The sequence below is a fragment of the Salvelinus alpinus genome, chromosome 28, assembly GCF_045679555.1.
Source record: "Salvelinus alpinus chromosome 28, SLU_Salpinus.1, whole genome shotgun sequence".
NCBI lineage: Eukaryota > Metazoa > Chordata > Actinopteri > Salmoniformes > Salmonidae > Salvelinus > Salvelinus alpinus.
Genome location: NC_092113.1, coordinates 20,476,728 through 20,503,348, shown reverse-complemented (window position 1 = coordinate 20,503,348; position 26,621 = coordinate 20,476,728). Strand labels below are relative to the sequence as shown.

Genomic DNA, 26,621 nt, shown 5'->3' with positions numbered 1-26,621 from the left:
ATTTTAAGGGTGTATGCGAGCACACTCGTTCGGTTCGCCAAGCCTTTAGAAGTCTCAATTTTCAGTAAGTAACATTTGTTTCGGGTGGGTACTTCCTTATCCTCACATATCAAACTAACATCTTGAACTGCAGGGAGTTGCAATTTAAGTGGATATGACTTTGATACCGGTGTGTGTGTACACATACGTGACTCCAGCATGCTTTCGTTGAGCGGTTGTCTGTTGAAGGGGTCAGTGGGGGAGTTGAGAAGGTGGCGGAGGATGATGGCTCGGTCCATGATGTTCCCAGAGGGCAATATCACAGGGTCTGTCATTAGGGTGTCCATCAGAGGGTCTGTGGAAACAAACACACAAATGTAATTTGTATCTTCAATTATGTATTTATTTGCCTTCGTTGCAGCCCTCCCATTTATGCAACATTCGTTTTTTTTGTTGATTAAATGTGATATGCAAAAACAAAAATACAGAAATTTGCCTTGAGCTGTGTAAAAGTATTCCTACCAGGATGTGAGAGAACAATGTTGTGTCGCGTTTGAATGAGGTGTTGAAAAATACAAAAAAAGTTAAAAGTATAATAATGGAATTCATCAGAAATCGACATACTTTCCTCTCTTCATACAGTGTTTTTACGCACTCTGCAAGTACACTGCTCCAAAAAATAAAGGGAACACTTAAACAACACAATGTAACTCCAAGTCAATCACACTTCTGTGAAATCAAACTGTCCACTTAGGAAGCAACACTGATTGACAATAAATTTCACATGCTGTTGTGCAAATGGAATAGACAACAGGTGGAAATTATAGGCAATTAGCAAGACACCCCCAATAAAGGAGTGGTTCTGCAGGTGGTGACCACAGATCACTTCTCAGTTCCTATGCTTCCTGGCTGATGTTTTGGTCACTTTTGAATGCTGGCGGTGCTCTCACTCAAGTGGTAGCATGAGACGGAGTCTACAACCCACACAAGTGGCTCAGGTAGTGCAGCTCATCCAGGATGGCACATCAATGCGAGCTGTGGCAAGAAGGTTGTCAGCGTAGTGTCCAGAGCATGGAGGCGCTACCAGGAGACAGGCCAGTACATCAGGAGACGTGGAGGAGGCCGTAGGAGGGCAACAATCCAGCAGCGGGACCGCTACCTCCGCCTTTGTGAAAGGAGGAGCAGGAGGAGCACTGCCAGAGCCCTGCAAAATGACCTCCAGCAGGCCACAAATGTGCATGTGTCTGCTCAAACGGTCCGAAACAGACTCCGTGAGGGTGGTATGAGGGCCCGACGTCCACAGGTGGGGTTTGTGCTTACAGCCCAACACCGTGCAGGACGTTTGGCATTTGCCAGAGAACACTAAGATTGGCAAATTCGCCACTGGCGCCCTGTGCTCTTCACAGATGAAAGCAGGTTCACACTGAGCACATGAGCACATGTGACAGACGTGACAGAGTCTGGAGACGCCGTGGAGAACGTTCTGCTGCCTGCAACATCCTCCAGCATGACCGGTTTGGCGGTGGGTCAGTCATGGTGTGGGGTGGCATTTCTTTGGGGGGCCGCACAGCCCTCCATGTGCTCGCCAGAGGTAGCCTGACTGCCATTAGGTACCGAGATGAGATCCTCAGACCCCTTGTGAGACCATATGCTGGTGCGGTTGGCCCTGGGTTCCTCCTAATGCAAGACAATGCTAGACCTCATGTGGCTGGAGTGTGTCAGCAGTTCCTGCAAGAGGAAGACCTGAATCCAATTGAGCACATCTGGGACATCATGTCTCGCTCCATCCACCAACGCCACGTTGCACCACAGACTGTCCAGGAGTTAGCGGATGCTTTAGTCCAGGTCTGGGAGGAGATCCCTCAGGAGACCATCCGCCACCTCATCAGGAGCATGCCCAGGCATTGTAGGGAGGTCATACAGGCACGTGGAGGCCACACACACTACTGAGCCTCATTTTGACTTGTTTTAAGGACATTACATCAAAGTTGGATCAGCCTGTAGTGTGGTTTTCCACTTTAATTTTGAGTGTGACTCCAAATCCAGACCTCCATGGGTTGATAAATTTGATTTCCATTGATAAGTTGTGTGATTTTGTTGTCAGCACATTCAACTATGTAAAGAAAAAAGTATTTAATAAGAATATTTCATTCATTCAGATCTGGGATGTGTTATTTTAGTGTTCCCTTTATTTTTTTGAGCAATGCATGTATCTGTATTCTCAAATCAAAGCATAGACATCTCAGAAACACATGCAAGGAATTCATTAAGACAATTAAATTAGCTTAAAATTAAACGCTAGGTCCTATCTGATTCAGAAGGGTTGGGTTAAATGCGTAAGACACATTTCAGTTGAATGCAATCAGTTGTACAACTGACTAGGCATCCCCCATTCCCTTATATTGAAATCTTGAGTTTGCTGTCTGAGGGTTTCATACATGTTACACACTTAAAAATAAAACTTGAGGGTTTTCTTTAACCCGGGATAGTTAGTTGACACTTCAGATCCACAGAAGACGCAATCTCAATTGCACTCCACACTGCCCTGTCCCACCTGGACAAAATTAACACCTAAGTGAGAACGCTGTTCATTGACTACAGCTCAGCATTCAACACCATAGTGCCCTCAAAGCTCATCACTAAGCTAAGGACCATGGTCCTAAACACCCCCCTCTGCAACTAGATCTTGGACTTCCTGACGGGCCGCCCCCAGGTGGTAAGGGTCGGCAACAACACATCTGCCACGCTGATCCTCAACACGGGGGCCCCTCAGCGGTGTGTGCTTAGTTCCCTCCTGTACTCCATGTTCACCCACGAAAGTTTGCCGACGACAACTGCGGTAAGCCTGATCTCCAACAGATACTCAAAAAGTTCTACAGCTGCACCGTTGAGAGCATCCTGACTGGTATGGCAACTGTTCGGCATCCGACCGCTATGTGCTACAGAGGGTAATGCGTCCGGCCCAGTACATCACTGGGGCCAAGCTTTTGGCTCTCCAGGACCTCTATACCAGGTGATGTCAGAGGAAGGCCCTAAAAATTGTCAGACTCCAGTCACCCTAGTCAGACTGTTCTCTCTGCTACCGCATTGCAAGATGTACTGGAGTGCTACCCAGAGTACTTGCATTGACCCCCCCCCCCCTTTTTTATGTTGTTGCTACTACTCGCTGTTAATTATCTATGCAGTCACTTTACCCCTACCTACATGTACATACAGTATTACCTCAATTACCTTGACTAACCTGTACCCCCGCACATTGACTCAGTACCCCCTGTATATAGCCTCGTTATTGTGTTACTGTTTATTTAGTTAATATTTTCTTAACTCTCATTGTTCTTAAAACTGCATTGTTGGTTAAGGGCTTGTAAGCAAGTATTTTGCATTAAGGTCTACAACTGTTGTATTTGGCTCATGTGACAAATAAAACTTGATTTGGGTTTGAGTCACACAAAAGGAAGTATGCAGCCTGCATTCCCCTCCCAGAGTATATTAAATCAGTGGTTATTTGATAGCCCAATCTAAGTGGTCTTTGCGTAAAATGTCGATAGAGGGTCTTCCCATTACTTTTATGTCCCAATCAAACTGACTTGGGGTCAGCTCTTTTGATCCAAGTCCTGAAAAAAGTGATGAAAATAATCTGTTTAGAACTTTGCAGATAGAAATGTATTGTACAGAACAGACACTGTGCTCTACTATGTGCAGGCAGGGCACATAGAGAACTGTGCCCTGCCTGCACAATTGAAGTCTTACTGGGACGTTGCATCCAAATGAACATACCGCTGCTGTCAGGGGCAATTAGTAACAACACAAGAAATACAGATTTCAAACACTAGAAAGTGAAGTTTGAACATTGCAAAGTTTGAATACTTGCCTTTAAACTCGTCAGGTGCGTCACTGTAGTCCATTTCGGACTGAGAGTTCCTTGCGACTATCTCCTCCACCTTCTCCGATAGTAGCTTGAATTTTTCAATGGCGATGGTAGACTTGATGCCGGCTTTCGTCATCTTGGAAATAACTTCCTCAAAGAGTTCTTGACTGTACGACCGCTGGAAAGGGGAGAGAAAAAACACCATGTAAGCCTGGGTGTATATATTACCACACACCACAGCAAAACGCTTTGCAACGGAAAAACAAAAACAAATGTTTCTTATTGGACAAATTCAGGAAGATCCAACCCAGTTTTGTACCGTATGCTTCTAATTGGTTCCTAGTGAATAGAATTACCTTTTGAAGGAATTATCCCTGAGAGGCTTTGGGATGCAAGTGTGTCATTCTACCAAATGATTACAAAATAGCAGATGTGCATGGAGATGGCAGCCTCCATGTACTTAACACAACTTCCTTGTTTGCTTAGTCCACCTTATTGTACATTACTCTGTTACCTTTTTTTGTATCGTCATTAGCACACTATATATGAACCCAAATTGAAAAACCTCAAAAGTATATTGCTCTCTCCACCACCCTCCCTCCCCATCACCCATTTTGCCAGCAGCTCTGCTATTTATGACTTCAAGCCTAACAACTCCCGAGATTAGGCTGGTGTAACCGATGTGAAATGGCTAGCTAGTTAGCGGGGTGCGCGCTAATAGCGTTTCAAACGTCACTCGCTCTGAGACTTGGAGTAGTTGTTCCCCTTGCTCTGCATGGGTAACGCTGCTTCGAGGGTGGCTGTTGTCGATATGTTCCTGGTTCGAGCCCAGGTAGCGGCGAGGAGAGGGATGGAAGCTATACTGTTACACTGGCAATACTAAAGTGCCTATAAGAACATCCAATAGTCAAAGGTATATGAAATACAAATCGTATAGAGAGAAATAGTCCTATAATAACTACAACCTAAAACTTCTTAACTGGGAATATTGAATACTCATGTTAAAAGGAACCACCAGCTTTCATATGTTCTCATGTTCTGAGCAAGGAACTTAAACGTTAGCTTTCTTACATGGCACATATTGCACTTTTACTTTCTTCTCCAACAATTTGTTTTTAGATTATTTAAACCAAATTGAACATGTTTCATTATTTGAGGCTAAATTGATTTTATTGATGTATTATATTAAGTTAAAATAAGTGTTAATTCAGTATTGTTGTAATTGTCATTATTACAAATAAATAAAATCGGCCGATTAATCGGTATCGGCTTTTTTTGGTCCTCCAATAATCGGTATCAGCGTTGAAAAATCATAATCGGTCGACCTCTACTCTCCACCACCCACCGGTGCGTTAAACCATGTTGTGCACTGTTGTTTAAAAACTCAGTGGACAGTGCTAAAACAATGACATCATATCAGAATTCCTCCATCGTTATTACCCTTCACCATTGAGATGGTCAGCATGGTCTGTACTGAGAGCACAGTCGCTGGCAGTACACATTCTCTCCCCAGGATTTGTATTGTAGCAAATTGTAACTACTACAATATGCCTTGAATTTTGTAATCAAATAAGTATTTTACCCAAACCTGGTATTATGACATACCTTATGTCATGTGTAACCATATAAATAGAATTACTAGAACTGCTTTTACTTCCTGCTTCACTGCTATGGGTACACTTAATATAGCTGGGCCACCTATTGCAAAACGTGATTGGAATGGGAATGATTAGATGAGAAATGTATTTGTCATGAATGGTCAAAACATTTTAATAATTTAAAATAATGTTCCTGGTAATACTGTACACATCAGTGAAATTATACAGTATAGAAAACACATACAGTAGAGCATACAAACATTTATTGTGGCCTACTACTACACATACCTGGGTTCAATTACTTAATCTTTTCAAATACTTTGACGGTTTGCTTGAGCCTGCCTGGAGTGCCAGATGGGTGAAGTTAGCAGTGTGGGGACTTTTCTATTGGTTTATTAAACAAGGCAAGCGACAACAGGCACAGATAAAGTATTTGAATCAATTTCCCAAATGTTTGAAAGCCAGGTGTGCTACTACTACAGTTTACCTGGTCGTCAGCGATGGCCTTGGCAAAGCGGGCACAGTCAAGTTGCAGGTAAATGTCAGTAAGCTGGTCCAGGAGCTTTTTGGGCTCAAAACCATACTTCTCTGGGTTCTCCACCTTCAGGTCCCGGCACTTCGGCCCGCAAAGCTGCTGGAGGTTAAAGTTCAGCATGGCCGCCAGACGAGGCCCCAGCTCCTGGAATGCACAGAGCAGGGAGTTAGGTCACCAGGAAAAATATTGTCTGCATCCATGAATAGGAGTGGTTTATGGTTACTGTTGAAGTAGGCTTTATACAGTAATATGTATCACTTTGCCATCCCCCCCATAATGCTGCACAGTAATGTTCTATTGTTGGCAGAAAAAGGGAATGATGGTCACCACTTAGTAAACAAAACACTTAGATTTTGTTTTTGTGAGGCTTACTTTTCCCAACATGGCACTCTTGAAGAAAATGGATGAAGGCAGATACCAAGCACAAACGAGTTGGTTTGTTTTCATGTTTTTAAATATTTCTCTCGAAATGCCAAAGCTTTTTAAAATTAAGAATCATTTTCAACTCAACAAGTGCCTTGATGTAAAAATAAGCACACAATACATTTTTCAGTTTACTAAGTGGTTACCATCATTCCCGTTTTTCTGCCAGTCAGACTACCTTTTTCAAAGAGCACCTCCACGGCCTTCGTTTTTTACCCATTTGAGCACACCAGCAAAAAAAAAAATTGTCAATGTTCTATTTGGCTGCTGTGTGGGGGCTGTTGACAACCAGTAAAAGTCATTCTAACCGTATATTTGTCAAATACAACATTTGCAAACTATGTTTTTGCGCCCATGTATCCCTTTATAGACTGGAAAGTATGAGTAAAATATGTTTGATTCCTGGTCAGAGTGGTACTTACGGGCCGGAGGAAGGGCTTCTGGACCTGCTTGGTAAGGATGTGGAACATGTCAACCGTCTCTGTGGCCAGTGCCAGGTAGGAGCGTGACACCCGCTCGTCCTGGGTCAGCTGGGACTGGCGGCTCTGCTGCTGCTCCTGAGGGAGAAAGAGTCATAAGGAATTATAAAGGCGCTTTGTAACACGTTAATAAGCGCTTCGTAATGCGTTCATGTTTTCCCCCCAGTAATTCCGTACTGACCCTGGGAAGCTGATCCCACTGCTCCTTGTTCTTCATCTCCTCCTGGACCTCATGGATGCGCTTTAGGGACTCCAGGCTCTCGTCCAGCAGGAAGGTGGTGTCGTTGATCAACATGTTGATGTAGCGCACAAACTGCTTGCCAGAGCTACAGGGGAATAAACAGATGGATTCACTAACTAGGAGGCCTTCGGAAGCCAGTCGAAGTCACACAAACTGAGTCGGAGTACATTTTACATGTAGCATTCAGCATGACCGGACAGTGGGCACCTTTTAGACCAGGCTATCACCATAGTATTTATCTGATGACAATACCTATTAAGTTTTGATTCTAGCCCACTTACTTGAACTCCTCCAGGAATGTGCCGTGGTGGCCCATGTTCTGCCAGAGGCTCTTGAAGATGGTGCTGATGTGGTAGCGGATGGTGAACTTATCGTAGAACTCACTGGTGGCACCGGTGTGCTCCACATCTGTGGGAAGGAAGGCACACAAGAGTCAGTTGCATGTGAGAATCAGTGCACTTGACTCCACTCTAATAGCTTTTGCACACTACTGAGTGGAGCCAAGCCGAACTGTGATGGTGTGTTACACATCTACTATAGTTAATGGAACCATGCTGGAAAGAAGAAAATATCCAAGCCAGCACAATAAAAAGTTTATGTTCATGCAAAAGTGTTAAAATTGTGCAATGTGTCTAGTTCTGCCCCTCCCGAAATGCTGCACCAAGTAGTCACACCTGTGTAGAACTTCATGAGGGCCGGGACCAACTGTTTGACGGACAGGGGGTGGTTCTCCATCATCTCGGAAAAGCGCTGGGTGCGCAGCTGTACCGCCGGGTTGGTGACAAAAAGCACTTCCACCAGCTTGGCGATCAGGTAGGGGTTCCGGATGTAGTTCTGACTGCAGATGAACACCACCAGAAAAGTGACAATGTCCTGGACACAGGGCTCATACAGGACCTGAGGGGAATACCTGGCGGGGAATAGAAAGGGGACGCTAACCGTCAGTCAAAAGCCATTTTCACAGAAGATACCTTTTCAAAAAATACATGTAATTTTATATGACCCCCATTCAAACAGCCCCATATTTGTAAAGTTTGGGGCCACTTAGAAATGTCATTGGTTTTGAAAGAAAAGCACATTGTGTCCATTAAAATAACACCAAATTGATCATACAGACATTGTTAATGTTGTAAATGACTATTGTAGCTGGAAACGGCAGATTTTCTATGGAATATCTACATAGGCGTACAGAGGCCCATTATCAGCAACAATCACTCCTGTGTTCCAATGGCACGTTGTGTTAGCTAATCCAAGTTTATCATTTTAAAAGGCTAATTGATCATTAGAAACTCTTCTGCAATTATGTTGGCACAGCTGTAAACGGTTGTGCTGATTTAAAGAAGCAATAAAACTGCCCTTCTTTGGACTAGTTGAGTATCTGGAGCATCAGCATTTGTGGGTTCGATTACAGGCTTAAAATGTCCAGAAACAATTATTGTTCTGAGAAATGAAGGCTATTCCATGCGAGAAATTGCCAAGAAACTGAAGATCTCATACAACGCTGTGTACTACTCCCTTCAGAGAACAGCACAAACTGGCTCTAACCAGAATAGAAGGAGGAGCGGGAGGCCCCGGTGCACAACTGAGCAAGAGGAGAAGTATATTAGTGTCTCTAGTTTGAGAAACAGACGCCTCACAAGTCCTCAACTGCTTCATTAAATAGTACCCGCAAAACACCAGTCTCAACGTCAACAGTGAAGAGGCGACTCCGGGATGCTGGCCTGCTAGGCAGAGTTGCAAAGAAAAAGCCATATCTCAGACTGGCCAATAAAAATAAAAGATTAAGATGAGCAAAAGAACACACGTGTTGGTCCCATGTTTCATGAGCCGAAATAAAAGATCCCAGAAATTGTCCATACGCACAAAATGCTTATTTCTCTCAAATTTAGTGCACACATTTCTTTAAGTCCCTGTTAGTGAGCATTTCTCTTTTGCCAAGATAATCCATCCACCTGACAGGTGTGGCATATCATTAAGCTGATTAAACAGCATGATCATTACACAGATACACAGATGCACCTTCTGCTTTGGACAATAAAAGGCCACTTTAAAACGTGAAGTTGTCACAACACCATGCTACAGATGTCTCAAGTTGATGGAGCGTGCAATTGTAATGCTAACTGCAGGAATGTCCACCAGAGCTGTTGCCAGAGAATTTAATGTTGAACGTTAGAGAACTTGGCAGTGCGTCCAACCGGCCTCACAACCGCAGCCCATGTGTCACCACGCCAACCCAGGACTTCCACATCCGACTTCTTCACCTGCAGGTTGGTCTGAAATGAGCCACTCGGACAGCTGATGAAACTGGGTTTGCACAACTGAAGCATTTCTGCACAAACCATCTCAGGGAAGCTCATCTGCTTGCTTGTCATCCTCACCAGGGTCTTGACCTGACTGCAGTTCGGCATAGTAACCGACTTCAGTGGACAAATGCTCAACTTTGATGGCCACTGGCATGCTGGAGATGTGTGCTCTTCACAGATGAATCTCGGTTTCAAATGTACCAGGCAGATGGCAGACATTGTGTATTGCGTCGTGTGGGCGAGCTGTTTGCTGATGTCAACGTTGTGAGCATGGTGGCGGTGGGGTTATGGTATGGGCATGCATAAGCTACGGACAATGAACACAATTGCATTTTATCAATGTCAATTTGAATGCAGAGAGACACCGTGATGAAATTCATCCGCTGCCATCACCTCATGTTTCAGCATGATGATGCACGGACCCAATTTCTGGAAGCTGAAAATGTCAGTTCTTCGATGGCCTGCATACTCACCAGACATGTCACCCATTGAGCCTGATTGGGATGCTCTGGATCGATGTGTACAACAGCATGTTCCAGTTAACGCCAATATCCAGCAACTTTGCACAGCCATTGAAGAGTGGGACAACATTCCACAGGCCACAATCAACAGCCTGATCAACTCTATACGAAGGAGATGTGTCGCGCTGCATGAGGCAAATGGTGGCCACGCCAGATACTAACTGGTTTTCTGATCCACACCCTTAATTGTTTTGAAAGGTATCTGTGACCAACAGAAGCATATCTGCATTCCCAGTCATGTTCAATTATATGAACTGTGAAATTCTTGAATATTACGTTTATATTTTTGTTCAGTGTACAATTTTTCAGCAGGTCTACCCCCTTTTATACATATTGTGTTACCAGACATTTGGGAGGGGGGTTGTTAAAACCAATTAATCTTTCCTTGATTCCTCGCTACCTCTCTGCTCGCCACCTCCTCAAAACGCATTGGTGGAGAAGGTCAGAGGGAAGGGACCTTGGATCCTCTCCTGCAATGCGGTTTAACCTGATGAGGACCAGAGGGCGCTGTTTTCACTTTGGGGGAAAATCGTACCCAATTTAAACGGCCTCGTACTCAATTCTTGCTCGTACAATATGCATATTATTATTACTATTGGATAGAAAACTCTCTCTAGTTTCTAAAACCGTTTGAATTTTGTCTGTGGGTAAAACAGAACTCATTTGGCAGCACACTTTGTGACCAGGAAGTGGAAAGTCTGAAATCTATGTTCTGTTCAAGTGACTGCCTATAAATGGGCATGATACGTATGACTATACGTGCACTTCATACACCTTCACCCGGATGTCAAGAGGAAGTGAGAGGAAAAATGAGTTGATTATCTCTGTCTGACGTTGAATAAGCCCTCTTGGAACAACGTGTCCCCCATTTTCTGTTTTCTGCAAGGCGCGTGGAGGGACCTGTTATTGCCTACTGGAAAGCAGTCGTTATGGGGCGAATATGATCTCCGGCTTTGATTTTATTTGATACATGTTACAATATCATCCTAAAGTATGTTTTTTCAATATAGTTTCATTAGATTATTGAAATTTATTCGGGACGTTAGTTGTGTTGCGTTGTTTGACTTTGTTGACGTTGGAGAGCTTAGCGCCGCATGGCCAGTGTGCTTGCTAATTCAAGAGGGAAAAAGAACGTTCTGAATCCAAACAAAGACGGTTCAGGACAAAGGACCCCTTGTACAACATTCTGATAGAAGATCAGCAAAAGTAGGAACCATTTTGTGATGCTATTTCATATATATCTGTCGAACTGTGTACTAGTACTGTCGAACTGTGTACTAGTGCGCTCAGGTTTTGGTTATTCCCTTACCATAACTAAGTCTTATGTCGTAATGAAGATATTTTTAGAATTCTAACACTGCGATTGCATTAAGAACTAATGGATCTATCGTTTCCTATACAACATGTATTTTTTTGTAATGTTTATGAATAGCTATTTGGTCAGAATAGGTGAGAGTCTAATAGAAATATCCGCACATTCTGGGAAAAAGATGCTACGTTAGCACGTTATGCTACGTTGTATAACCACGGATTTCAGCTCTAAATATGCACATTCTCGAACAAAACATAAGTGTATGTATAACCTGATGTTATAGGACTGTCATCTGAGGAAGGTTTATGAAGGTTAGTGAAATTTAATATCTTTTGCTGGTTTATTCGCTAACGCTAACGTGCCTATTGCTATCGCTAACGTGCCTTGATGAATGAATGCGGTAGTGTGGTAGGCTATTGTAGTAAGCTAATATAATGCTATATTGTGTTTTCGCTGTAAAACACTTTAAAAAATCAGAAATATTGGCTGTATTCACAAGATGTTTATCTTTCATTTGCTATACACCATGTATTTTTCAGAAATGTTTTATGATGAGTATTTCGGTATGTCACGTTGGTGTCTGTAATTATTCTGGCTGCTTTCGGTGCAATTTCTGATTGTAGCCGCAATGTAAACTATGATTTATACCTGAAATATGCACATTTTTCGAACAAAACATAGATTTATTGTATAACATGTTATAAGACTGTCATCTGATGAAGTTGTTTCTTGGTTTCTTTGGTTTGTTCTAGGTTAGTTTGGTTGATTTTGTGCATGCTACCTGTGCTGTGAAAAATGTCTGTGCTTTTTTCTATTTGTTGGTGAGCTAACATAAATATATATTGTGTTTTCCCTGTAAAACATTTTTAAAAATCGGACATGTTGGCTGGATTCACAAGATGTGTATCTTTCATTAGCTGTATTGGACTTGTTAATGTGTGAAAGTTAAATATTTCAAAAAAATATTTTTTGAATTTCGCGCTCTGCCTTTTCAGTGGAATGTGGGAGGAGTTCCGCTAGCGGAACGCTGGGGCTGTAAAGGTTAAGAAAAAGGCGAGGGGAGCGTACGCAAGAATCAAGGGGGAGAGTAATTGAGAAAAACTCAGAGGAAGCTTGTCCAGGGATGAAGAGGAGGATGGTCCTCATCATGTATTTATTAATAAAGGAAAGAGAATGGAGAGAGCCACGAGTTTCTCCAGGTCGGGTCACATGGTCAGGAAATCCTCTTGGCCCTACTCATGCCACATCCCTTTGAAGTTAACATTTTAGGAAACAATTCTCCAAGAAATGTATAAAAGATGGAACTAATAATTTGCTTTAGGTAAAACAGGGTAAATGGACACCAACAATGCCACTCTTGGGTATTTGTCTGGCCTTGTACTATGCAATTACAATCGATCTGTCGACTTACTGCACAACGAAAAGCAGGAACTCGGCCACATCTTCAATGTAAAACTCCGGCAGAGCAGCAAAGCTTTTGGGAATCTCCGGATTCAGCGGTAGACTCATGCTGCAACAAGGGGAGGAAGGAATATGAGTTTTTGATCCACTTTATGCATGTGAAACAATACAAACAATAACAAAGATGAATCTAATAAACATTTAAATAATATTATTATCAGTTTAGTAAAAAAGTTGCATCCCTCAGTTTAAAGGGATTGTGAGAGATTTTGGCAACTAAGCCCTTTTTCTACTTACCCATGGATAACATTTTTATGCCTGCGTGGAGTATTAAGGCAGTTGCTAACTAGAGCTAGCGTAATTGGTAACTAGCTTTAGGACAATGACTGGTTCGCAAAACTACCTTCAACTTCCTTCAAACTGCATGCAGAGACAAACATGGTATCGATGAATTAATCTGACTGGTTAGGTAGAAAAAGGGCTTAATTGCTAAAAGCTCACACCATCCCTTTAATTATGACAGATATGACATAAAGTAGGCTAAGAACTCATATTGCAGCATTAAAACATTTCCTGGTTGTGGCAGAGTGTCTTACTGTGGGTAGGCGGGATCCACCATGCGTAGGATGAGCTGAATGACCATACTGTAGAACTGCAGACATCTGCGTAAAAGGTTCTCATCCAGAAGCCCTGCGTCGGCACAGGCTTTGGAGCGCACCAGTTTCTGTCAGGGCCAAAGATCACAAAGATAGAAGGGTTTCTGGTGAATATAGTCCTTAACTCATGACACGAGTTGAAATTATTTATTTTCTTGTTCGCAACACTAATTTCAGTTTTTTTTTTTTTCTAAGAAATTAACCAAAACGGATGATTCGGGAAACAAACTATGACACGGGATTGGAACAGGAAATCGAGTTTCTACACTTCAAACTTACCAAAACATTATTACGTATGACAAGCAGAACACAAGCAGATGAGTGGATTAAGTCCTATCAGCCTGAAAACGGTGGGTAGAGATTTAAAAAATAATAATTAAAGAAAAACGTCTTAGCGAACCTTGAGCTGGGTTTTGCATCTCTTTAGCATCTCTCGGTGTCGGCTGGCCAGCGGAGAGTCCTTCCACTGGCTCTCACTGTTCTTCAGCTCCTCCACGGTCCTGCCATGCCAAACAAAACAGGGTCGCATTCATTAGTATTCAAAACATCTCGCAACGGATAACAAAAACAAGCAACTTCAGCTTGTCACGCCCTGTTTAAGTCAATGTTCTTAACGTTGGGAGCCAAGTGAATATAATCCAGCCTTCATATACTCACTAATACACTACATACACACAATGAAATCATCTCCGCTCATAGGCCAATAATGTATCAAATGATCACCAATGAAATTTAACAATGAGCTCCTCACTAATGTATGAACACATTTACATTTTGGTATTTCACTGGTTGGAGACCACCAAATTACATTTATTACAAGTTTTAAAAAACCAAAGCCAATATCTTTTTGGAACTTGGAAGCCAAATCTCTATGAAAACTCCTTTCTTGAGATGGACATCAAAAGTCTATGGTCCCATGTAGAGTTGTCATTGGGTCAGAAAATTGGAGTCCGGTCTTACCCAAGCCTGGAGAGCTGAAGCCCCAAGCCTGGTCCAACATCACAGAAATGTAATGAGCCCGAACCCCTCAAAAAATGCAGTATTTCTAGAAAACCGCATATTGATTTAAACTGGTGTTGAGAACAATGCGGTGGAGGTGGGCAGCAGTGAAGTGAGGAGACTAAGAAACAACCCTCGTCTTAGAAATGCGATGAGGGGGGAAAACTCACCTTAGCCCCTAGCTTTGATCAACTGAATAACTCAAATATTGGAATAGGTTATAGGCTAATGCAAATGAAGGTATGTATCAAATGGTTTCTTACTCAAACTCCCAAAGTCATATCCAACCATTATAATACATTTAAAGCAATAGCCGTGTGTGGCCAAATTGATATTTCAGCACCGTTTTGATTGGGTCAGCGCCATCAAGCTGCTTTGAGACAAGTGTGGGGACACGTCGTGATAACAAAAATGTGACAGATCTCACAGAATTTCCATTATATTTGATTACAATTAGTCTGGAAAAATGTTAGCTAACTTGAGCGGAGTGCTCATGATCATCTTCAGTCTAGTTTGCTCATATATTGAACAGAAATTTTAAAAAACACAGCATGCCACAATTTCAAAGATTTTACTGAGTTAGTTACATAAGGAAATAAATTCATTAGGCCCTAATCTATAGATTTCACATGACCAGGCAGGGGCGCAACCATGAGTGGGCCTGGGGAGCCAGGCCCAGCCAATCAGAATTAGTTTTTCAACACAAAAGGGCTTTATTACAGACAGAAATACTCCTCAGTTTCATCAACTGTCTGGGTGGCTGGTCTCAGACGATCCCGCAGGTGAAGAAGCCGGATGTGGAGGTCCTGGGCTGGCGTGGTTACACATGGTCGGCAGTTGTGAGGTCGGTTTGACGTACTGCCAAATTCTCTAAAACTATGTTGGAGGCGGCTTATGGTAGAAAAATTAACATTCAATTCTCTGGCAACAGCTCTGGAGGACATTCCTGCAATCAGCATCCCAATTGCACACTCCCTTAAAACATCTATGGCATTGTGTTTATCTTTTTGTTCAGTGTACATCAGCACTGATCAGATCATTTTGCTAGCATGTTATGTAGCTTAAGGGGATTTTGCTCTTCAATTCCATAGTAGCCTATACTCCTGACCAAAAGCCTGATAATCAATCAATGTGACTTTGTTTTACTGAATCTCCTTCTGAATATATGGTTAATTGATCTCTGGCTGGGAAAATAAGTGGAGGTGGTAGCTCATCTATTCTTCTACTCATCTGTCACTGATCATAAACATTTAGCATGTAATAACGTAGCTTAAATCAGGTGTATCATTTTGCTATAGGCAACACCAAAAGCCTGCAGAGGTTGTGAAATATGAACACGAGCCTCACATGCTTTTGAAAATATAGATTGCTATTATGTAACATCGGGCCCTGTCGGGCTGAAAATGGCAACTTGTCCCAGGTTGTTTGAGTGGCTGTGGCCACTTGTCCTCGTGTGTGTGAGTGTACGTGTACCTGTTGAGCTCGCGGATGGCCCTCAGCCTGCGGATGTAGCGTCGGCAGCCCGGTAGGATGGACAGGTGGTGGGTGTGCAGCGTCAGAAAGAAACACTCTGTGGGGAACTTGGGCTCAGAGAACTTAGAGGGGTCGTTGTCTGTCAACAAAAACAATTAGGAAACTTTCAGGTAGGTGAATGGCACATCCAGTTTGCGAATTTGGCAGGTAATACTAATAACAATAAATAACTAGATGGTCATTTTGTAATTTTCCATGAAATAACAGTGACCTCCTTCAGATCTTTAAAAGTATTTTTGTGGTAGTTGAAGTGTGAAACATTTTACTTTAGTGAAATATAGTCAATGTTAAATATATAAAAATATCTGTTTTGATTACTTTGATAGACTACTAGATCACATACAACCAGACTCAGACTACTACACTTACTCAAAGAATCAGAAAAGATTTGGCTATCATTTTGGGAGTGAAATATGATGGTGAATCTAGTGGAAGAAGTTTAAAAGTTGGTTAGTGTTGAAAAATGTAGGTTGGTGTAGTAAAGGGAGTGACTTTTATAAATAGTTGATCGTAGCCTTCAGTAGAAGTAGTAACTAATTAGTCGCAATGTAGTTTTTAGCAGCGGCATGGTTAAGCACGTTACCAGCTCCACAATTCTCTGTGAGCGCATACGGAAGAGTGGGGCTAAATGTAACATGGGTCAATTGTAGGGTTACAGTTGTGGTAAAATGACACCCTACCTCAAAAACGCCATCCCCTCCGCGACCTTTTCCCCCACTGCTACACATTTTTCCAGAGGAAACACTGCTCTACATGCAGTTTGAAGGAAGTTTAAGGTAGCTTCACAGGCATACTAGCTGTTCGCATAGACTTCCATTGGTGGTAATGCTAGTTAGCAACTTACTTCAAACTGCACGCAGAGACATAAAAATGGTATCCATGAGTTCATCTGACTCTAGGTAAGTAGAAAAAGGGCTTCATTGGCAAAATCTCGCACTATTTAGCAGCGGCGGGGCAACACTGAATATGTAGCAATCACTCAGCCATTGCCTGGTTGCTAAAAGTAAACAAAAATTTAACTTGAGGAAGCATAGAAACAGTGCACATAGAACAGATCTACCGCTTATCAGACCTGCTTTCAATGTGAATAATAGATTGACAACTAACATTTCTATGTGAATATGTTCAGGACGCACACAAAGCAACTTTAAAAATGCACTATGAAAGTTCAGTTGATAATTGCAACTAAACCACCCATACTTTAACTGCATTTGATTGAGCTTGTCTGGCACAAAAGAACCAATGGAATAGTCCCAAAAGTGCTAACCCCATCCTGGTGACACTCCAGCTTAAGCATTTGAAAGAAAACAAATACCACATTAACCTAGGTGTGCTCAACATAATACATTACTCATTATCGTCATTGTTGTTAATATTATGACGTCGATGGTGGTGTCCTCATAGATAAAGGGCAGACAAATTGTTCCAATCGAATGCATAGAGGCTCTGTTATATTATCTACGGTGTCCACTCACACATCTCGGCCAGCCAGGTCTTGAGCTCTTCCATGGTGGCCTTGAGCCGGGTCTCCTCGGGGCTGACATGCAGGCGGCAGTGCGGGTGGAAGATATAATAGGGGTCCACCGTCTCCAGCTTGATCTTCATGCTCAGCTGCTGCAGCACCGACAGGAAGTTGATCATGAAGCCGTCCGTGGACACCAGCTTGTCGTCCGTCTGCGAAAGGATGAGGGGAGAAAGGGAAGATATGAAAAAAAGAAAAGCTCAATTTATTTTTAGTTATTTAAGGAGTGGGGCAGTCCCACTTTTCCAGATAGTCTTTCACTGTTCTAACAGGAAAGGTAGGGAGAGAGGGGAGACTGTGCTAGAATAGCATTGGGTCTATTCAGACTTTGAGGCTAGACATTCTAGCTTGAAATGGTCACATTAGAAACCCTCAATTCAGACATGTCCTAGATTAATGAATATAGGATAAGATCACTTTACCTGCATCTGGGCTTTCTTCACATTGCGGTTGACCAGAGCTGCCATATAGTTGAGAGCTACCTCTCTGGTCTCTCCATTCAGGAGGATGTTGTGGAGGATTTTAAACATTTCACCCTGAAGAATACAAAAAATAATTGTCATGCCAAATTGAGGGAAGCATACTTGGGCAAATGACAAGCCATGATAGACCCAGTAGGGCAGGACTTACCCGGGCTGACTCCAGGTAGTGCTGCAGGGACTGACTGACCACGCGAGTGTTCTCTGTGGTGATCGCAGGGCCCGAGAAGTACTTGTCACCAACTTTGGACTGAGGGAGAAAAGACCCCAAACAAATTAAGTCATTTCTTTGCTGGTTAAAGTAATCTAATGCCAACATAATTCTGGATGCAATTTGATATAGACTTGTCAATGCTAAGCACTGAAGTCATATTGTAGTTCTGTGAGCTTTTGGTGAATAATTTTGTAAGCTAAACTACAGCAATACACTAGGTAACACCAGAAAAACATTTAACATTAAGCAAAATCAAAAAAATCCCAGGGACAAGCTATGCTGATGGGCTATATTCCTCTTGCTTTTCAGCCCATAAGGCCACATTGCATTGATTCACACAAGTTACATTACTCACCACCAAGGTGGTTTGTTCTAGGTAGAGATCTAGGATGAGTTTCCCCTCCCACAATCTAACCTTAAAGTCCATACATTTTGGGAGTTAACATTTATTGATATACAGCGCATTAGGAAAGTATTCAGACTCCTTGACTTATTCCACATTTTGTTACATTCAATTAATTGTTTTCATCAATCTATACACAATACTCCATAATGACAAAGCAAAAACAGGTTTTTAGAAATCTTGGCAAATTCATTAAAACAAAAATACCCTATTTACGTAAGTATTCAGAGCCTTTGCTATGAGACTCGAAATTCAGCTCAGGTGCATCTCGTCTCCATTGATCATCCTTGAGATGTTTCTACAACTTCATTGGGTTCCACCTGTGGTAAATTCAACTTATTGGATATGATTTGGAAAGGCACACTCCTGTCTATTTAAGGTCCCATAGTTGACAGTGCATGTCAGACCAAAAACCAAGCCATGAGGTTGAAGGAATTGTCCGTAGAGCTCCGAGACTGGATTGAGTCTAGGCACAGATTTGGGGAAGGATACCCAAACATTTCTGCATTGAAGGTCCCCAAGAACACAGTTGCCTCCATCATTCTTAAATGGAAGAAGTTTGGAACCACCAAGACCCTTCCTAGAGCTGTCCGCCCAGCCATACTGAGCAATCAGGGGAGAAGGGCCTTGGACAGGGAGGTGACCAAGAACCTGATGGTCAATTGTGCGCCGTCCTACGCGACTCCCAGCCACGGCCGGTTGCGGAACAGCCCGGGAATGAACCCGGGTCTGTAGTAACGCCTCTAGCACTGCGATGTAGTGCCTTAGACCGCTGCACACTCGGGAGGCTCAAACAAGCTTATTTTAATCCATTGTTTGATAACAATGTAATTGTAAACAAACACTGTATAGCTTCAAAAACTCATTTTGATCTCATGGTTTGTTAGTTCTTGCATCCATAGCTCTGTATGAATTTGAGAGTAGTACATTTCTCCAGAACCATCAAGTGAATGGCGCCGGTTAGAATGGAGGCCGTTTTACAGGCTCCTGATTGTGCCATGTTGTGTATTTTTTTGAACTGATCTAAAAAATAAATTACATTATGTTTCCAACATTGTTTTCTATGCCCCAAAAAGATCTTCTGGACATCAGAACAGCTATCACTAAGCTCGAGTTGGACGAGGACTTCTACTTCGTCAGAGGAGAAAGACACTGATTATCCTGGACTAGGCCCTAATCCCCAACACTCGAAGGCGGAGAAGATAGAGCTAGACAGGCCGGCGCACGGGCACCCTGATGAGACGACGGCGACAAATTAATACAATTGTATCTACCTTCTGTTCTATTGGTGAATGTGAATTGCTGGAGAATAAACTGGACAAGCTCCGTTCGAGAATATCCTATCAACGGGATATTTACTCTAATATACTATGCTTCTTGGAGTCATGGCTGAACCAGGATAATATACATCTAGTTGGTTTTTCCTATGCATCGGCAGGACAGAACAGCAATGTCCGGTAAGATTGGGTGCAGGTGCGTCCATTAACAACAGCTGGTGCGCGATCTCTAATATTAAGAAAGTCTCGAGGTGCTGCTCGCTTGAGTTAAAATACCTCATTATGAGCCGTAGACCCTACCATTCACCAAGAGTTTATCTGTATTTTTCGAGGCTGTCTATTTACTACCACAAACCAATACTGGCACAAAGACCGTATTCAACGAGCTATATAGGGCCATAAGCAAATAAGAAAATGCTCATACAGAGGTGGCACTCCTAGTGTCCCGTGATTTTAATGCAGGAAAACTGAAATCCGATTGACCTAATTTCTACCAGCATGTCACCTGTGTAACTACAGGGATAAAAACTCTAGATCACCTTGACTTCACACACAGCCGCATACAAAGCACTCCCCCGCCCTCCATTTGGCAATTGGGGCCATAACTCTATCCTCCTGATTCCTGCTTACAAGCAAAAACTCAAAACAGTAAAGTACCAGTGACGAGCTCAATACAGAAGTGGTCCGATGAATAGGATGCTAAGCTCCAGAACTGTTTTGCTAGCCCAGACTGGATGGAATATGTTCAGGGATTAATCCGATAGCATTGATGAATTTACCACATCAGTCACCGGCTTCATTAATAAGTGCATCGACGACCATACGTACATATCCCAACCAAAAGCCATGGATTACAGGCAACATCCACACTGAGCTAAAGGTTATACGGCGGCAGGTAGCCTAGCAGTTAAGAGCATTGGGCTAGTTACCGGTCGCTGGTTCAAATCCATGAGCCGACTAGAGGAAGAAAAAAATTAACTGTTGATGTGCCCTAATTGATTAAGAGCGTCTGCTTTTTAGTGACTAAAATGTAGAGCTGCTGCTTTCAAGGAGCAGGACATCAATCTGGACACGTATAAGAAATCCTGCTACGTCCTCTGACAAACCATCAAACAGGCAAAAAGACAAAACACAAATAAGATTGAATCCTACTTCATCGGCTCCGACACTTGTCAGATGAGGCAAGGCTTAAAAATTATCACAGATTACAAAGGGAAACCAAGCCGAGAGCTGCCCAGTGATGCAAGCCTACCAGACAAGCTAAATGCCTTCTATGCACGCTTTGAGGCAAGCAACACTGAACCATGTGTGAGACCATCAGCTGTTCCAGACAACTGTGTGATCACGCTCTCCGTATCCGATGTGAGTAATACCTTTAAACAGGTCAACATTCACAAGGCAGCAGGGCCAGACGGATTACCAGGAAGCATAATCAGAGCATGCGCTGACCTGTTGGCAAGTGTCATCACTTACATGTTCAGCCTCTCCCTGACTGAGTCTGTAATACCTACATGCTTCAAGCAGACCACCATAGTCCCTGTGCCCAAGGAAGCGAAGGTAACCTGCCTAAATGATTACCGCCCCGTAGCACTCATGTCTGTAGCCATGAAGTGCTTTGAAAGGCTGGTCATGGCTCACATCAACAGCATCTTCCCAGATACCCTAGACCCACTCCAATTTGCATACCGCCCCATCAGATCCAGATGATGCAATCTCTATAGCACTCCACACTGCCCTTTCCCACCTGGGCAAAAGGAACACCTACGTGAGAATGCTGTTCATTGACTACAGCTCAGCGTTCATTGACTACAGCTCAGCGTTCAACACCATAGTTCCCACGAAGCTCATCAATAAGCTAAGGACCCTGGGAGTAAACACCTCCCTCTAAAACTGGATCCTGGACTTCCTGACGGGCCGCCCCCAGGTGGTAAGGGTAGGCAACAACACGTCTGCCACGCTGATCCTCAACACAGGGGCCCCTCAGTGGTGCGTGCTTAGTCCCCTCCTGTACTCCCTGTTCACCCACGACTGTGTGGCCAACACCATCATTAAGTTTGCTGATGACAACAGTGGTAGGCCTGATCACCGACAACAATGAGACAGCCTATAGTGAGGAGGTCAGAGAACAGGAAGTGTGGTGCCAGGACAACAACCTCTCCCTTAACGTGATCAAGACAAAGGAGATGATCGTGGATTACAGGAAAAGGCGGGCCAAACAGGCCCCTATTCTCATCAACGGGGCTGCAGTGGAGCAGGTTGAGATCTTCAAGTTCCTTGGTGTCCACATCACCAACGAACTATCAATGTCCAAACACACCAAGACAGTCGTGAAGAGGGCACGACAAAGCCTGTTCCCCCTCAGGAGACTGAAAAGATTTGGCATAGGTCCCCAGATCCTCAAAAAGTTCTACAGCTGCACCATCGAGAGCATCTTGACAGGCTGCATCACCGCTTGGTATGGCAACTGCTCAGCATCCAACCGCAAGGTGCTACAGAGGGTAGTACGTACGGCCCAGACCTGTCAGCAGAAGGCCCTAAAATATTGTCAGACTCCAGCCATCCAAGTCATGGATGTTCTCTCTGCTACCGCATGGCAAGACGTACCAGAGCACCAAGTCTGGGAACAAAAGGCACCTGAACAGCTTCTGCACCCATAAATTCTTTACAGTTACTCTAATGGCTACCCGGACAATTTACATTTAACCCCTTTATTATTTATTTCTTTATCTTAAACTGTTTTGCAGTGACTCCCTTGCAAACTCACTAGACTCTACCAACACACACTACACTGATACTCCCCCCCCCTCTCCCACTGTTTGAATTCCTGATTGCATTAGTATGGAAAATGTTAAACTGACCCAGCATCAGTGTCTAGGGGTAACTTCACCCTATTCCTATTACTTACGTCATCCTCTGCAAAGACCGACAGGCTGAAGAAGGCTCCCAGGAAGGAGAGTCTCTGGACCTCTCGGCCAGTCCCCGGGCTCAGAGACTTAGGACACCACAGGGGCAGAGACGTCATCTGGACACACAAACACTTTAGTTTAGACAGGCACATACATAAGGTGAGCATTAAATTACTAAGCCATACTTGCTTAAAGAAGTCACCAGTACCACTGGGACCTGGTGAAAAGTAGTGCACTTTAAAGGGTATAGTGTCCAATTGGGATGCATCCTTGTTGTCTTCCCATTCCTCGAAAATGTGAGCTAGACAAACCTGTCATAAATAAAATAACCAAGCCAAATTCTTCCCTGCTTCTGTAAAGTGGGCCGGCTGAGTCTCGAGCAGAACGCTTCACATAAGACAGTGGATGCGACCCACATGGCACCCTGTTCAGTGCACTACTTTTAACTGAAGCAGTATGGGACCTAGTCAAAAATGGTACACTATATTGGGAATAGGGTGCCTTTTGAGACTTATCCAGTGCTAGAAAAATAACTACTTCTTTCTATGGTGCCAATGGAAACAATGTTTTTCATCTACTGTCTGTAGTTGGTCTAATCGGGGGAAAGGCTTGTGAAAGTGTTTTGATGTATTTATTATGGGTCCCCATTAGCTGCTGCCAAGGTAACAGCTACTCTTCCTGGGGTCCAGCAAAATTAAGGCAGTTATAAGTGTTTTAACATTACAATACATTCACAACAGATTTCACAACATTAAGTGTGCTCGAGTTTACAGTGGTATCAGTTAGAAGGAGAAGAACGAATCAACACCATGGACTACAAGGTGCACTGGAGGAGATTGTTCGCAACCTCAGTAATAGAGCAAGAAAGAAACAGGAAAGATGGCTCCATCTCTTCCAGCACACTCACCAAATTGCACATGGGGTGAGTCTTCCCAAACTTGATTTCACATAGCTCAGCTAATGCCTGTAGAAAACAAAACACGCCGTAAGTGAACGTTAAATGAACAGCCATCAGAAATAGCCTAATAACATTGACCATTGACTGTGAAATGACCATAGGCTTCGGTCCCCTGGTGTAAAAACAAACAAACACCCAAAGTCATCTTATGACAGGCATGACAACACAAGTTAAAAATGTCCAATCATGTTACCCAGCCTTCAGTTGGAGTAGTTGTAGCCATAGAAAAATATAATTCCTAGAACAGGAAAAGCCCCTCAGAGCACTGCAATTTGTCTGGAACACACGAGTACCCTCAATATGGCCACTGGTCCACCAAACCACAGAAACATTGATTTTAATGGGAAATACCCATTCTAGTAAATCTAGATCTATGGTTGGAGCCTAAAGGTTAGCTGAAGGTTGATAGGCTCATCACGCTAGCAGAGATTCAGCCTCAAGTCAATCCATTTTACATCTTGAACTGCCCCCCTATAAGTTAGACAGGCTCAGTCACCGGCTGCGAGCCAGCATCTAAAAGACCACATTAAGACTACGTCCCGAATGGCTCCCTACTCCCTAGACATTGCCCTAGGGACCCTGGTCAAAAGTAGTGCACTACATAGGGAATTAGGAGCCATTTGGGACACACACTAAGCCTGCACCGCAAGCACACATTACTTCTCCGTTGCCACCTTACCATCAGGGGGAATTTGAAGTTGTCACTGTCAAAGGAACATTCTTTCACAGCCAGACCCAGCCCTTGAAGGATCGGAACAAAGATCTGAAATACAGACAACAGGTGAGCAATTTTGAGGATGGCGTTAGTCGATACAGCTGAAAATTTACATGGTGAAATGTACAGGACAACTTACTACAATAACTTTTATTCCCATTTCACATGGATGTTAATTTTAGCTGTTTGAGCAAATTTTCAAATGTTTTAGAATTTACCATTTCATTGTCAGACTAATAAAACCATTGGTGTATTTCTATTTCTGTTTGTGAGTCAGTCTGCCTGTCTGGGTCTACCCCACCTGTCTGAAGACCTCCTCCTCCTGGTAGGTAATGCGGGCCAGCTCCTGGATAAAGCCATACGGCAGGTTACGGCACAGCATGTAGGGTACCAGCAGGGACTGCTGCAGAGGATTCCTGAGTGGAGGAGCGGGGAGGAGGATGGCTTTTACTCACAACACAGACAATATATCTGGACTGTGTCACCTGGCTATTCTATTTTGAAAGCAAACAGTGTATTGAAGGAACACACTTGTATTTTGACAATATTATTGCATTCTGCAGTGGCAGAGGATGCATACTAACAGGTACAGAGAACGGTGAGAGGAAACGTCAAGAGTGCATACAGGAGTGCATTCGGAAAGTATTCAGGCCCCTCAACTTTTTCCATGACAGCTTTATTCTAAAATTGATTAAATTGTAGTCCCCCCTCTCAATTTACACACAATACCACATAATGACAAAGCAAAAACAGGTTTTGACATTTTTGCAAATGTATTAAAAATCTAACAGAAATATCACATTTACATCCAAACCCTTCACTGAGTACTTTGTTAAACCACCTTTGGCAGCGATTACAGCCTCCAGTCGTCTTGGGTATGACGCCACAAGTTTGGCACACATGTATATGTGGTGTTTCTCAACTTCTTCTCTGCAGATCCTCTCAAGCTCTGGCAGGTTGGTTCGTGAGCGTCGCTGCACAGCTATTTTCAGGTCTCTCCAGAGATGAATGATGGGGTTCAAGTCCGGGCTCTGGCTGGGCCACTCAAGGATATTGAGACTTGTCCCGAAGCCACTCCTGCATTGACTTGGCTGTGTGCTTTGGGTCGTTGTCCTGTTGGAAGGTGAACTGTCACCCCAGTCTGAGGTCCTGAGTGCTATGGAGCAGGTTTTCATCAAGGATCTCTGTACTTTGCTCAGTTCATCTTTTCCTCGATCCTGACTAGTCTCCCATTCCCTACCGCTGAAAAACAACCCCACAACATGATGCTGCCACCACCATGCTTCACCGTAGTTTCACCAGGTTTCCTCCAAATGTGACACTTTCCATTCAGGCCAAAGAGTTCCAACTTGAATCTTGTTTCTCATGGTCAGTCCTTTAGATGCCTTTTGGCAAACTCCAAGTGGGCTGTCATGTGCCTTTTACTGAGGAATGGCTTCCGTCTGGAAACTCTACCATAAAGGCCTGATTGATGGAGTGCTGCAGATATGGTTGCCCTTCTGCAAGGTTTTCCCATCCACACAGAGGAACTCTGGAGCTCTGTCAGAGTGACCATCGAGTTTGGCCGGAAGGCCACCTCTAGGAAGTGTCTTGGTGATTCCAAACTTATTCCATTTAAGAATGATGGGGGCCACTGTGTTCTTGGGGACCTTCAAATGCTGCAGAAATGTTTTGGTACCCTTCCCCAGAGCTGTGCCTCGACACAATCCTGTCTCAGAGCTCTACGGACAACTACGTTATTTTTGCAAATTCATACAAAAATAAATAATGTCTTAAAACCTGTTTTCATTACGTCATTATAAGGTCTTGTTTGTAGATTGATAAAAATAAGATATATTTAATAAATTTTAAATAAAATGTGGAAAAAGGGTTCTGAATACTTTCCGAACACATTGTAATGGTGTACCAGATGCTAGAGTGTGGGTAGCAAAGGTGTGAATGATATGGCAAAATAATGTGGACATGAACTTCAGGAGAAATAGATGAGTTGCTATGGTGATATGGTTGCTATGGTGATAGATTAGTAGCTCCTGCTAGGGGTACCGAGAATGCAGAAAAAAAGAACAAAAACACGTACACCAGTCTTTCCCCTAGTTTAAAGCAAGGTGAAAGCAAGGTGAAAGCAACATCCAGGCTTTCTGGCATCACAATTGTCAATTGACATGTTCATTACTGCTTTCTTTCACGTGTCCATGGGTGAATATTTGGCCTTCAAATTTTTTTTAAAACAAATTGCACTTAATTGTTATGAATTTAAATAATAAATAATAAAAATGTAGGCAAGGGGCAACAGCGCTAA

At 43.2% G+C, this 26,621-nt stretch overlaps 1 protein-coding gene across 3 annotated transcripts in view; it reads right to left on the bottom strand.

Moving 5' to 3' along the window:
* ube4b (ubiquitination factor E4B, UFD2 homolog (S. cerevisiae)) overlaps window positions 1–26,621 on the bottom strand; it is a 48,990-nt gene that overhangs the window by 2,154 nt on the left and 20,215 nt on the right. For all 3 annotated transcript variants that reach the window (XM_071372138.1, XM_071372136.1, XM_071372137.1), the window contains 18 exons: window positions 24,624–24,738; window positions 24,287–24,370; window positions 23,557–23,613; window positions 22,649–22,765; window positions 18,001–18,099; window positions 17,793–17,906; window positions 17,324–17,522; window positions 15,789–15,927; window positions 13,717–13,816; window positions 13,257–13,384; window positions 12,671–12,769; window positions 7,798–8,033; window positions 7,405–7,531; window positions 7,064–7,208; window positions 6,826–6,960; window positions 5,933–6,124; window positions 3,851–4,025; window positions 188–334 (listed from right to left, as the gene is read on the bottom strand). In XM_071372138.1, coding sequence (XP_071228239.1) covers window positions 188–334; window positions 3,851–4,025; window positions 5,933–6,124; window positions 6,826–6,960; window positions 7,064–7,208; window positions 7,405–7,531; window positions 7,798–8,033; window positions 12,671–12,769; window positions 13,257–13,384; window positions 13,717–13,816; window positions 15,789–15,927; window positions 17,324–17,522; window positions 17,793–17,906; window positions 18,001–18,099; window positions 22,649–22,765; window positions 23,557–23,613; window positions 24,287–24,370; window positions 24,624–24,738 — 2,408 coding nt within the window. The remainder of the gene's footprint in view (window positions 1–187; window positions 335–3,850; window positions 4,026–5,932; window positions 6,125–6,825; window positions 6,961–7,063; window positions 7,209–7,404; window positions 7,532–7,797; window positions 8,034–12,670; window positions 12,770–13,256; window positions 13,385–13,716; window positions 13,817–15,788; window positions 15,928–17,323; window positions 17,523–17,792; window positions 17,907–18,000; window positions 18,100–22,648; window positions 22,766–23,556; window positions 23,614–24,286; window positions 24,371–24,623; window positions 24,739–26,621) is intronic.